This window comes from Beta vulgaris, chromosome 1 (genome assembly GCF_026745355.1).
Source record: "Beta vulgaris subsp. vulgaris cultivar EL10 chromosome 1, EL10.2, whole genome shotgun sequence".
Classification (NCBI taxonomy): domain Eukaryota; kingdom Viridiplantae; phylum Streptophyta; class Magnoliopsida; order Caryophyllales; family Amaranthaceae; genus Beta; species Beta vulgaris.
This window is the reverse complement of record NC_079202.1, coordinates 40,248,193-40,261,742: the sequence shown is the minus strand read 5'-3', so window position 1 is coordinate 40,261,742 and position 13,550 is coordinate 40,248,193. Positions and strand designations below refer to the sequence as shown.

The 13,550-nt window shown below is 38.8% G+C and overlaps 1 protein-coding gene across 1 annotated transcript; it reads left to right on the top strand.

Annotated features, from left to right (window-relative positions):
• Positions 1–891: 891 nt before the first annotated feature.
• On the top strand, positions 892–4,278 carry LOC104884719 (uncharacterized). Its single transcript, XM_057391976.1, has 7 exons — positions 892–1,652; positions 1,739–2,493; positions 2,572–2,814; positions 2,979–3,255; positions 3,316–3,376; positions 3,512–3,732; positions 3,846–4,278. Exons 1-7 carry the CDS (start codon positions 892–894, stop codon positions 4,276–4,278), a joined length of 2,751 nt encoding a protein of 916 aa, XP_057247959.1.
• Positions 4,279–13,550: the final 9,272 nt, after the last annotated feature.

Here is a 13,550-nt window from a genome sequence, read left to right as displayed (position 1 = left end):
TTAGTCTAAGTTTACTAACACTTGCTACTTTTAACAACTGATAAACTAAGAACATAGCCCAAAAAGTAACCATTAAAAAAACAAGTCTGCTTCCATAGTATGTTTGCAAAAAAGGATGTTCTAACTTATATTGTTCCAAATATCACACATCAAACATGATGTAATAATCACATAATCTTAGTAAATGACAATTGTTGATAAATTGAATGTGGCTGCAAGCTTGATTCTCCAAGAAAAGTGATTGTGGTTGGTTGTGTCTTAGACACCTTAGTCTTCTTTTGTATCTGTTTTTTATTAGTTTGCTCCACTTGAAGTCCAACCGATTTCTGTTTTTTGTCAGCGCTCATTTTTTAATTTTTTGAATTATGGCAAAAATTCTTGAATTTACTACATTTTATAGTGACGTAGGAAGGTTAGCGGATAAGTTCGATAATGAAGTTCGACAAAAAATCCTGAAATGATTTCTACTAATCGGGCCGACGGAGTTCGATTGCTTATTATGATACCTTTTCGGAAGCGGAACGGGCCAACGAGTCAAACACACCGCTATGCTATGATCTATAGGATTTTTAAGCCATCCGAGTTCGTTTAAGGCTCGAAATTAGCATTTTAATTATTTCCGGATTTTATTATTTCCTTAATTTCGTACTAGGGTTTTGTTTTACGTATTTAAACATTATTAGGTCATTGTTTGGAGGCAATTTTTGACTTTTAATTATATCACAGAGCTCCTACTCTTTTCTGGTGGATTCCGGAGTTTTTAAAGATTTATCGCTTGTAAATTTGTCTGTTCTTGATCGAGATTAGTGCTTGCTTTTCTCTATAATTTCCGACTGCGTCAAGTGGTATCAGAGCAGGCCTTCTCCTGTCTCTTTTCGTAGCTTGAAGATCATGGGAGAACCAGTGACTAGGGCAGATCTTGAAGGGGTTACCGCGGCTTTTATCACGACCCTTACTGCACTGACTGAGCAGATGACTGCATTGACTACGCAGATGAACAACATGCAGAATAATACCAATCAAGGGAGAGACAGGAGGGGAGAACAAAATCGAACCCCACGGGGGAGAGGCAAACGAACTGTCGTGGCAGATAGTTCGAGTTATGAGGAAGAAGAAGTTTTTGAAGAAGAATGTAGCGAGGAAGGTAATAATTCTTTTAAACATGATTATCGAGTAAAAGCAGATATTCCATTGTTTTATGGAACTATGGGAGTGGAGGAATTTCTAGATTGGCAGATTGATGTCGATAGATTCTTCGAGGTTATGAAGGTTCCCGAAAATAAACATGTTAAGATGGTGGCGGTTAGGTTGAAGAGTATTGCTGCTGTTTGGTGGGATAAGTTGGTTATGCAGAGGCAGAGACAAAGGAAGGGTCCAGTTAAGACCTGGCAGCGCATGAAACAATTGATGTTCGAGCGGTTTTTACCGGAGGATTATGAGCAGATTCTGTATAAGATGTATATAGAATGCGTTCAAGGGAAGAGGAGTGTGACGGAATATACAACGGAGTTCTTGCGATTTTCTGAGCGTAATGACTTAGGAGAATCCGAAAATCAGAACGTGGCTCGATATGTTAGTAGGTTGAAAAATTCTCTACAAGAAAAGATGAGTTTGCAAACTGTGTGGACTGTGGCTGAGGCATCTAATTTGGCGTTAAAGGCGGAACAAATAGAGAAATCCCCTAGAAATTTCTCTTCATTCAAAAGATACTCACCTAGGGTAACTTTGAATTTAACAGTGAGAAGGAGAAGAGTGCATTAACTAAGGAGTCTGGGTCTGCACCAAAAGTTGGTCCTAGTAGTGCATCACAAGGAAAGGCCCCTATCCAGAAGCAAAAAAATCCGTATACCAGACCTAGTGGGGACACTTGCTATCGTTGTAATGGCAAGGGTCATAGATCCAATGTGTGCCCAACTCGGAGAGTCACTGTTGTCTTAGAAGGAGAAGCAGATGGAGGGGAGTTTGAAGGAGAGAATGATGAATATGCAGATGCGGAGTTTGCTGAGGAGGAGTCTGAGGATCGAGTTAACTTTGTTCTGCAAAGGGTCCTGTTAGCTTCTAGAGAGGAGGGCCAGCGCAAGAACCTGTTTAAAACTCATTGTTCTATTCAGATCAAGGTCTGTAACTTGATTGTGGATAATGGTAGTACAAAGAATCTGGTGTCCCAGAAGCTAGTGGAGTATTTGAGGCTGCCCACAACACAACATGAGAAAAAACGATACACCCTGGGTTGGGTCAGCAAGGGGTCTCAAGTTCGGGTGACGATGACTTGCAGAGTTCCTATCTCCATAGGGAAACACTACAAAGAAGAGGTAATGTGTGATGTGCTTGATATGGATGTGTGTCATATTTTACTTGGTAGGCCCTGGCAGTTTGATAATGATATTACTTATCGGGGAAGGGATAATGTGATGATGTTTACATGGGGATCCCATAAAATTGCCATGGCTCCTGTTATGAATTTTGATGATAAGTTAGGGGGAAAGAAAACTAGTTTCTTAGTAATGACTTATAATGATAAGGAACTTGATGATGCTGTGAAATAAACTGAACTTTTCTGTCCAATAGTAGTTAAAGGGTTGTTAGGTGCTGTAAAAGAAGAGAACCCCATTCCAGCTGAAGTTTCGGAGATATTAGAGGGTTTCAAGGAGTTGATTGCTGATGAGTTACCAAAGGAACTACCACACATGCGTGATAAAAAACACCACATTGATTTGAATCCTGGTTGTAGCCTACCAAACCTTCCCTACTATCGTATGAGTCCCAAAGAAAATGAGATTTTGAGAGAGCAGATTGAGGATTTGTTGCAAAAGGGTTCATCCGGGAGAGTATGAGTCCATGTGCAGTTCCTGTTCTTTTGGTCCCCAAGAAAGGAAATCAGTGGCAGATGTGTGTTGACAGTAGGGCCATCAATAAGATAACTATCAAGTATCGCTTCCCTATCCCTTGATTGGAAGATATGCTTGATGAATTGTCAGGTTCTAAGGTGTTTTCGAAGATAGATTTACGCAGTGGGTATCATCAGATTTGTATTCGAGCAGGAGATGAGTGGAAGACAACTTTCAAGAGCAAGGAGGGGTTGTGTGAGTGGTTGGTAATGCCATTTGGTTTATTGAACGCGCCTAGTACTTTCATGCGCTTGATGAACCAAGTACTTTGTCCTTTTACTGGTTCTTTTGTTGTTGTTTATTTTGATGACATTCTGATTTACAGCAAGGACAAGAAAGATCACGTGGAGCATGTAGCTCAGGTGCTGTAGGTTATGCAAGAGAATAAGTTGTACATTAATCTGAAGAAGTGCACTTTCTGTACCAGCAAATTACTTTTCCTAGGGTTTGTTGTGGGTGCCAAAGGAATACAGGTGGATGAAGAGAAGGTGAGCGCAATCTAAGATTGGCCTACACCCACCTCAGTGACTGAAGTTCGCAGTTTTCATGGCCTAACCACTTTCTACAGGAGATTCATCAGGGATTTCAGTACCATAACTGCACCGATAACTGAGTGTCTGAAGAAAGGAAAGTTCCAGTGGGGTGATGAGCAGGAGAGGAGTTTTTCTTTGATTAAGGCCAAACTATGTAGTGCCCCGGTCCTAGCACTTCCTGATTTTGATAAGGTGTTTCAAGTTGAATGTGATGCCAGTGGGGTAGGTATTGGAGCAGTTCTGTCTCAGGAGAAGAGGCCCGTGGCCCATTTCAGTGAAAAATTAAGTGATGCTAGGCAGAAATGGAGTACGTATGATTAGGAGTTCTATGCAGTGTTTAGGGCATTGCGTCAGTGGAGAACTATCTGGTGCAAAGGGATTTCATTCTTTTCACTGATCATCAAGCATCAAAGTTCCTTCACAGCCAGAAGGTGATCAATAAAATGCATGCTCGGTGGGTGAGTTTTCTGCAAAAATTCCCTTTCATTATACAGCATAAATCCGGTGTGCAGAATAAGGTGGTGGATGCATTGAGTAGGAGAGCTTCCTTACTCATCACGTTAGCTCAAGACATCGTGGGTTTTGAATGCTTGAAGGAGTTGTATGAGGATGATGCCGAGGTTAAGGAGTTATGGGCAAAGTGTAGCAAGGGGCAGCCTAGTGTAGACTTCCACATTCGAGAGGGCAACCTCTTTAGGGGTGATCAGTTGTGCATTCCTTTTTCATCCTTACGAGAGAAGTTGATCAGGGATCTTCATGGGGGTGGCCTTGGAGGACATTTGGGACGAGACAAGACTATTGCAGGGTTAGAAAAGAGGTTTTATTGGCCTCACTTGAGAAGGGATGCTGGCACCTGATGATATTTGGCAAGATCTGGCCTGGATTTTGTGTTGGGATTGCCTCGTACTCAACGAGGGGTGGATTCAGTTTTTGTGGTGGTTGATCGATTTTCGAAGATGTCTCATTTCATTGCATGTAAAAAGACAACTGATGCTTGAATATGGCTAAGCTTTTCTTTCGGGAGGTGGTTAGACTTCATGGTGTTCCTACCTCTATCACTTCAGATAGGGACACCAAATTTCTTAGCCATTTTTGGTGAATTCTGTGGAGAATGTTTGGGACGATGCTGAACAGGAGCTCAACAGCTCATCCACAAACAGATGGTCAGACTGAAGTCACTAACAGGACGTTGGGGAATATGATTCGTAGTGTCTGTGGAGATAAACCAAAGCAGTGGGATTTGGCTTTACCTCAGGTGGAGTTTGCTTACAACAGTGCTGTGCATTCGGCCATAGGGAGATCACCATTTTCAGTGGTCTACACTTCTGTTCCTAGGCATGTGGTTGATCTGATTAAACTTCCTAAGAGTCCGGGAGTTAGCGTGCCAGCTGGGAATATGGCAGAAGAGATTGTCGCTGTTAAGGAGACTGTGAAGGCTAAGTTGTATGCTGTTGGGCAAAAGAATAAAGCTGATGTTGATAAACACAGGCGAGTAAAGGTTTTCAGCGTGGGTGATGAGGTGATGGTGTTTTTGCATAAGGAGAGGTTCACTGTTGGTACCTACAATAAACTGAAGCCACGCAAGTATGGGCCATTCAAGGTGACGCGCAAGATTAATGACAATGCATACGTGGTAGCTCTTCCGGATGATATGAACATTTCCAACACGTTCAATGTTGCTGACATTTATGAGTACCATGCAGATAAGGCTCTTTATGATAATACGAACTCAGGGTTAAGTTCTTTAGAGGTGGAGGACACTGACGTAGGAAGGTTAGCGGATAAGTTCGATAATGAAGTTCGACAAAAAAGCCTGAATGATTTCTACTAATCGGGCCGACGGAGTCCGATTGCTTATTGTGATACTTTTTCGGAAGCGGAACGGGACAACGAGTCAAACTCACTGCGTTGCTGTGACCTATAGGCTTTTTAAGCCATCCGAGTTCGTTTAAGGCCCGAAATTAGCATTTTAATTATTTCCGGATTTTATTATTTCCTTAGTTTCGCATTAGGGTTTTGTTTTATGTATTTAAACATTGTTAGATCATTGTTTGGAGGCAGTTTTTGACTTTTAATATTATCACAGAGCTCCTACTCTTTTCTGGTGGATTCCGGAGTTTTTACAGATTTATCGCTTGTAAATCTGTCTGTTCTTGATCGAGATTAGCGCTTGCTTTTCTCCATAATTTTCGATTGCGTCAAATAGTTTTTGATCTCTTCCTTTTAGCTTGTTCATCTTGTTCTCTCTCCTGTTTCTTGGTGGCATGCCAATACCTCTTTTAACAGCTGGTGGTTGCATCTTTGGTAGATCATTATCTGGCCATTGCTCATTGTCAGGAAGTGACTTGATGTTGCTTGAGTAAGTGATCTTCTTGTACATAGCAACTGAATACCATACATACTTGTAAGGGTCTTCTCTTGCATGAAAAAATGTCATGCTTGTAAGGCAAGGCAGTGATTTGCCATAACTCACAAACACGTGTGTGGTCGTTGAGACTAACTTATAGTGATGACCTATCATCTTGTACTTCAAACTCCCCTTCAATAGAGAGTAAAGCATACATGGCAAATCCTGTTGTTATTGTCCAATATCTGTATCCTTTTTATAATATTAGGACAAATGACATCCCTGACCCACTCTTCACACACATGCCTTCTTGCTGAAAGTCTCATATTGTTACCTTCCTAATACCTGTTGGTGAACAAGACAACAAGTTAAACACACGTCAACATAAACTCATAAGAAGATAATAACAATCCAAGAGAGTAATAGATCTTACGTTCCAAAGTGTCAAGATTGACCTACATCTGTCAATGCCCAGAGTTGCATTAACACTCTCAACAAAGTTAGTTTTGACATCACACTTCACAGCAGGATTGAATGCAAGTTTGGACCAAGTCTCTACTTTTCCAACGTTTGCCAACCAAAGCCATGTATCAGGGGTATTAGCTTTTTTCAGTTGCTCCATGGCTTTCCTGAACGTGAACATAAATGTTGCACCACAAGCTATCTAGAAGAGGTTGAACATCAAAGGACCTGGATATGGTCTTTTTCAGTTTTCACAAAGATGCTTAGCACAATATCTTCTCCCTAGCGTCGACATCAACTCACAACATGCAACATCAATTCCCTGTAGAAACACAACAAGTTAGGTGCAACCCTTTGAAGTGAAATGAAAGTGAGATGTGAGTTTGATTCCTTTTCCCTATGTGAACTGATGCACTATTCATCCTCTCTTCTGCCACTGTCTTCCAAAACATTTCCCAAGTGCCACACAAAAAACTACCAACTCTCAATATCTTCTGTTGCAACTATTGCCCTAGCAAAGGGGTAAATTTCATTATTACTATCAAGTGCTACTGCTGAGAGTAATACTCCACCACAATCACCCTTAGATGGAACTCATCAACACCAATTAAGGGTCTACATCCAGCATACAGTCCATCCAATAGGCCCTTGAAAGCAATGAAATGCTTGAGAAACATAAGGGTCTATCAAGGTGCTATAGAGGTGTCCAAGCACGAAATGCAGCTGAATTTGGATTATATTCTCTAATAATCTCACAGTATTGAGGAAAGAAAGAATAAGATAATCTTGGCCTCCATGGAATAATTTCAGAGCCCTATTGCAAACCTTATACAGTGTGCTTTGACACATCTCAACCTTGTATCTATCCCATAATAGCTTATTCAGTGCTTGTCAAGGTAGTCATTGTTTGCCCTAATGTCTTCCAATAAAACTCTTGAAGCCCATTTTGACATTCAACATAGGGTTGTAAACCTCTAAGCCTGTGCATGTGTGTTTTGGGCAATGGATGGACTTTATTGCCCATGTGACACCATCATGCAACTTTGAGGCATATAATCTCCATGCACAACTGTCAATGGAGCACCTCAGTGTGTGTTTACAGTTGTTTGCCTTATCAACAACAATTGAGAAGCCACATTGGATACAATAATCCCTCACAACATCTCTTAAATGATCCTTATCTGTAAATAGTTCCATGGTTTGATTAAAATCTTTCTGAACTCCTCATCTTCATTTACTTCACTTATCCTATATAGGTTGCTAAAAAATAGTTGTCAATATAATCCTCCTCCATGTCCCACCGTGCTCTCTCATATAGATCAAATGAATTCTGAATGATTAATCCATAATCTTCATTAGTTTCTTCATTTTCATCAACCAAACATTCTTCAATAATCGAATAATCACTATTAAAGGGAAAATATCCTTCATTATCATCATCAGACTTAGAAGACTCATCACCATACCCTGTGTTTCTGTTGTAATTAGCAAGCACCTATACTCCTTTCACCCTTCCCATATTTTTCTTTTTCAACAACACATCAATTTTATTGTTGAATGCAATGCCTTTCCTCTTGGTTGTTGTTCTAGGAACCCTTTTAAATGGAGCAACACTTGATTTAGATGACCTAGAGCCCTTAGCTGATTTGGGTTTTGAATTGTACCACTGCCATGATATGATGTGTTTATGGTTGGTTATGTATTGGATAAGGTCAGAGTGTCTTGATTATTGTTGGGAATCAACACAACATACATATTTCCAATGCTCCTACTCACTCCTAACTCTACTTCATTGGAGTCAACCATTGTTTCCCATCCCTTTCCCTCTGCCTTCCTTACCTCTCAAACTGGTATTCCTTCTTCTCCCTCTCCCTACTCATAAGTTTGATTTCACAGGAGAAACCTCAATGTCATACCACTTCTCTTGTATACATCGATTGCAACTGCTATCAAAATTGTCATTCTCTAAGTGACTCACCCTTAATCTTCTTCTAGGAGACACTACCTCCACATGTTCCTTACTATTCCTTACTCTCGATGAAGCACCCTTGTCGGAACCATCAACATTTATCTGGATAGCCTTAAGTGACTGGGCAGTCATGACAATATTACTAGGTTGTGAAACCTCCACTACCCATATTTTTATTAACTTCTTTTCAGATAAGTTATTGATCATGGTTATCAGGTCCTTATCGTCATTAAATTGTACATGTTACATTTTGTAAAGATACTTAAATTTAGGGTTCGCAAGGGTTTTAATGTTGGCTTCCTCCACCTTTTCCCAGTAGTAAATTACGAGGGCCATGAACATCACCTTATCATTGTCATAAAAAACAATGTATACATCTTTGCTCTTATATTGAAATATGAGAACCAAACTATTAGCCATATTGTAAACCAAAAGTGCAGAGCAAAAAAAGGGAAAAAAATTCAATGTTTTGAACAATAAAGTTCATAACGCAACAAAGCACAATAATTTTGTGGAAGGATTTAGGTTACAAAAGTGAGATGATAACTTACATTTATTAGAAGAAGTGAAAACACATTTTGCACTTCATTTCTTCACAATTATGTTCCAGCGAAAGGTTCATAGAATTTCAGCAAAGCGAGTACTTCTTTTTGAAAACCATTAAAAATGGCAGAAGAGGGGCGTGTTTTTAAAGAAGAGGAATGATAACAGAGTAAGAAAGAAGAAAACAAAGCAGAAAAGAGAGGGACGTTTTTTAGGAAGGAGGTGATGTTGATTGTTTATTAAATTCAAAGTAAAGGTAAGTAAAAGTAACCATGGGTAACAGTTGAACCCTAGGATTAACGTTTTAATCCTAGTTTTTAACCGAAATTCATCATTAATGTCACGTGTTAATAGTGTCATTAGTTACAGGGTAATTTACAACATTAACTTATTTTTTTGTTTACCATGAACAATAAGCTAAAGTACAAGTTTACTAGAGAGAATCTCCCATCTTTTTAAGTTGTTTAGTCAAAATCAAACTCTAACTTGTCACTATCCAAAGTCATAGATATGTATTTTTATCTATATATTAATTTTAAATGTATAGACATGGCATAATTATTACTAGGATGATTAATTTGAACATAAACATGATAATTGTATTCGAAAGAATCATTTAAAAAATTATCATAAATAATGTCGTAAAAACAAGGTTTCTTAATAAATTTTGTTGCAATGTTGATTTGTTTTAACGACTTTTTTTACCATATCCCATGACAATTTTTTTTCGTACCACACACCCTTTCGAGTTTCCAAATTCACCATATCTACTTACCCTTAATGACAAATGGTGTTAACATATGTTAGTCATTAACCCCTACTCCCCCCTCTAACCCTAATTAACTACCTTAAACCCTCTAGTCCTTATCCTAACCCTAATCCTAACCCCTAATCTAATATCCTAACCCTAACCACCCATCCATCACCCTCCCCCACCCCACCACTTCTCCCACCCTGCAGCCCCCGACAGCCATACCCCCTGCAACCCACTTCCCTTTCCCCACCCCCGCAGCCCTCCTCTCTACCTCTTGATTTTTTGCAGATTTTCGTGCGGCAGAAACAATACGGGCTTAAGTAGTAGCAGTAGGGGCTTTGGGGGCTTCAGGGGAAGAAATGAAGGAGGAAAATAGTAGGGGCTTGCGGGGTTTCGGTGCACAAGGGTTGGAGGGTTTCGTCGCGTTGGTCAGAAAGGTGGGAGCTTCGGGGTTCCGACACGTTGGTAAGGGAGGTGGGCGCTACAGGGGTTTTGGCCCGTTGGTTAGAGATATAGGGGTTGCGGGACTTCGATGGGGGGGGGGGAAAGGGGCTGCAAGGGAAGGACGAGGGGGCTTCGGAGGTGGTGGGGAGGAGGGTTGCGGGGGTGGTGGATGTGTAGGTATAGATATGATAGGTTGTTTATTCACTAGAACACTACAAGACGGGGGGGGAGGTGAATTGTAGTGTGGAACTTATTGCCCAAATAATGCAGAATTTAAAACATAAGCAATAAGGAACTGAAAGTGCAAGAGAGATTTTTACGTGGAAACTTCTTGTCTCAATACAAGAAGAAAAACCACGACCTACTCAGGATTTAAACTCTTCACTATAATAGGAAATCTCCTATGATTCAACCTATTACATACTCAAGTTCCACTCGAATCCAACTCTCTCACAATCTCCACTCTATACTCTAGACTTAACTCTAAGTCTTTCAAGAGTTCCCACAACTCTTTACAAAAGGTTTACTCAAACCCTTCACCCCTAGATAGACTTCACCCTAAGTCTACGCATACACAAAAGAACTTACTCAAGTTCCTCGAACTTACTCAAGTTCCTAACTGAACTTGATACAAGAATTCACTCAAACCTTTACCAAGTTCCATTACAAGAGTTCACTCAAACCCTTTAACCCCAAACTCAAATACAGACGCTTATAATTTGGTTTAACTCTAGTATATAGAAACTGAATAACTGTAAAGGAACATGGCACTCGTAGGAACTTGAAACTCAAAGGAACTGACTCAAACAAGGAATAGAAAATATATTCTTTGTAACGCTATTCCTTAAGCCAAACTTATGGAATGACATAAGTCTAACACTATGGAACACCAGTCAGACAATTTGAAACTAATTGAACTTGTATATTTATAGCAGTCTTTTAGAATGAATGTGGGATTAATCATGTGTTAGTGGTTAAACCATTATCCCATGATATTCCTTAACCAGAGGAACACGTTCCTCAATCATCCCATGATCTCCATGATCACTGTTAAACTGGGAGAGATTATTACTGCTTCCTAAAATCTAGCCTTTACTTATGCAACGTAATTTAAATTTGATTTTTAATTAAAAACTATTTTAATTAATAACATCAAAATTTAATCTTTTTATCAAATAATATATTTAAAGGATTTTTGTAAATTCGAAAATGATTTTATTTTGGAATAAAGATAAAATCTTTTACATAAAAGATCTTTCTTTAATATCAGATTTGTACCATATAAAATCATTTTCCTAAAATATAGCCTATAAAAACTCAACAAAATCCTTTTAAGCGTTGCACAATATTTTACACGCCTAGTTCCTTTAACTGCTACTTTGTTCCTTTGACTTAGATTGATAGACCAGGACGTCTGTTCCTTAGAGACAATTTCTTTAACAACACTTAATATACATATTATAAATCTAGGCCTTTTATTTTCCAAAAACTAAAAATATAAATTAAATTAATTAAAAAATTCCTAAAGAAACGATTTTATAAACCTATTTTATTAAAACTTATCTTTTATTTTAAAACTAAAACTTATCTTTTATTTTAAAACTAAAACTTATCTAAAACAACTAATGCAATTATTTATAAATATTTAACCACGTAGAGATTTATTAAGAAATAAATCTAAATAAATTCTTATAGATTAAGATAATAATATGCATCAGATTTATTGACTCTTAAATACTTTTGACTCTAAGTTCCACGAGTTCCTTTGACCTTACGAGTTCCTTTAGACCTTGTTCCATTACCTTTCATGTTTCCATAACTTACATGAATCCTAGAAAATAAACTCATATTTTCTGCCTTCATGCTCCATGCTGCTCCAACTCAAGAACCGCATGTTGATAGCTCCACCTTTGGAACTTCGTGTGCTAGTTCCTTTAAGAAACTTCCACTCATAGTTCTTGCTCAAAAACTTCTTGTTTCAACTCTGAAAAACGTCATATTGCTGCTCCCACTCAGGAACTGCTCCAGAACTTCATATTCAATGTTCCTCATAGGATGTACCTAGGAACCGCTCTAGTTGTGTTCCTTATAGAAACTCTTTTAGGAACTTCACTTGTTGGAAAACCTTCATGATGTGATATATTTAACCTTTGATGACTTGTTTCATGTTAATGTAATATGCACATCTCAAACACACATGTTGGTTAGATAATCATCGTTTGTTTACAATCATCAAAATACTAAATGACTCAACAGTTTGACTTATGTTGAAGTTAGTTAATTAGGGTTATGGAAGATTAGGTGGTTAATGACTAACAAACTTTAACGATGTTAGTCATTAAGGGCAAGTGGATGTATTTTTGGAAGGAGGGTATATTGTGAATTTGAAAGGGTAAACGGTGCAAAAAAAAAAATTGTCAAGGGTAATGGTAAAAAAACCGTTGTTTTCATTCAATTGGTAAATTGGATTTTAATAATCTAACCTTTTAAGCGATCTTCTTAAAACAGTCCCACTTATGATTTATTTTCGAATATTTCAACAATTTGGTGATATCTTCTCATAATGGTCCCTGGTGATCGGAACTTCAGGTAAAAGTTTCCCCACCTCCTACTAATTTCCCTGTACTCCCCCTTCCACCGATTCCCACCCCAACCACCAGCTGAAAATTCTATCATGCTGCAAGGAGCATGGTGGTCTAGGTTCACCGCTAGCAAAACCCTAATTCATCTTCTTTCTTTCAAATGTACTTTGCCGTCGTTATCGCCATCGCGCCACCTCTCATCGCCATGTATTCAAACTTCACCAACTCAATCTTTCTTAGTCGTCGCCTCTATCTCTTCCTCTTGTCTTTCTCCTCCAATCGTGTTGTCTTTGGCGTGGTGGTCGTGCGCTCACTTCGAGCGGTGGTAAGTGGTGCTTGTCGTCATTATCAGTGGTGGTGGAGGTGCAATTTCTCCTCGAATTGCTTCTTCGTCGTGGTTATGGTGGTGGTAGTCGTGCGATTTTTATCTTTTCCAACGATGGTTGTAGTGTTGTGTTCATCATCGTAGCGGTGGCAATTGATGTACTCTTTGGAAGATCATTGTTGGTGGTGTTTGTGGTTAATTGGTTTCTTTAAATTAGGTGGTGTGGCGGTGCTTGTGATGGTGGTGTGATATTTGTGGTCAGTTTCTTCAAGTCAGATTTAAAAAGGTAGGTTAGTGCCTTCAAATCAGTTTCTTTAAATAGGACAAGGGAATGGGTGGTGGAGGGAGAGGAAAGATGAACATGGCAAGGGAATCATGGTGGCTAGTAAGGTAGAAAAAAGAAGGGTTATTAAATTTAAAAAATAGTCTAACCAATGAGAGTGTAACACATGTCACACTTGACCTGTTATACCGGTCACAAATCGATCAAGGACCGTTATGAGAATATAGCACCAAAAGGTTATATTATTCAATAACTCATTTGAAGAAGACCGCTTAAGGGCTGGATTATTTTCCATTCAATTGAGTAAGGCTAAGATTTTGAAAAATGGATTTTGTTTAGTTCTTTAAACTACACGTAATGCTCAAAATGATAAAATCACATATAATAATTTATTCTTATATCTATTTTTTATGTGTATTT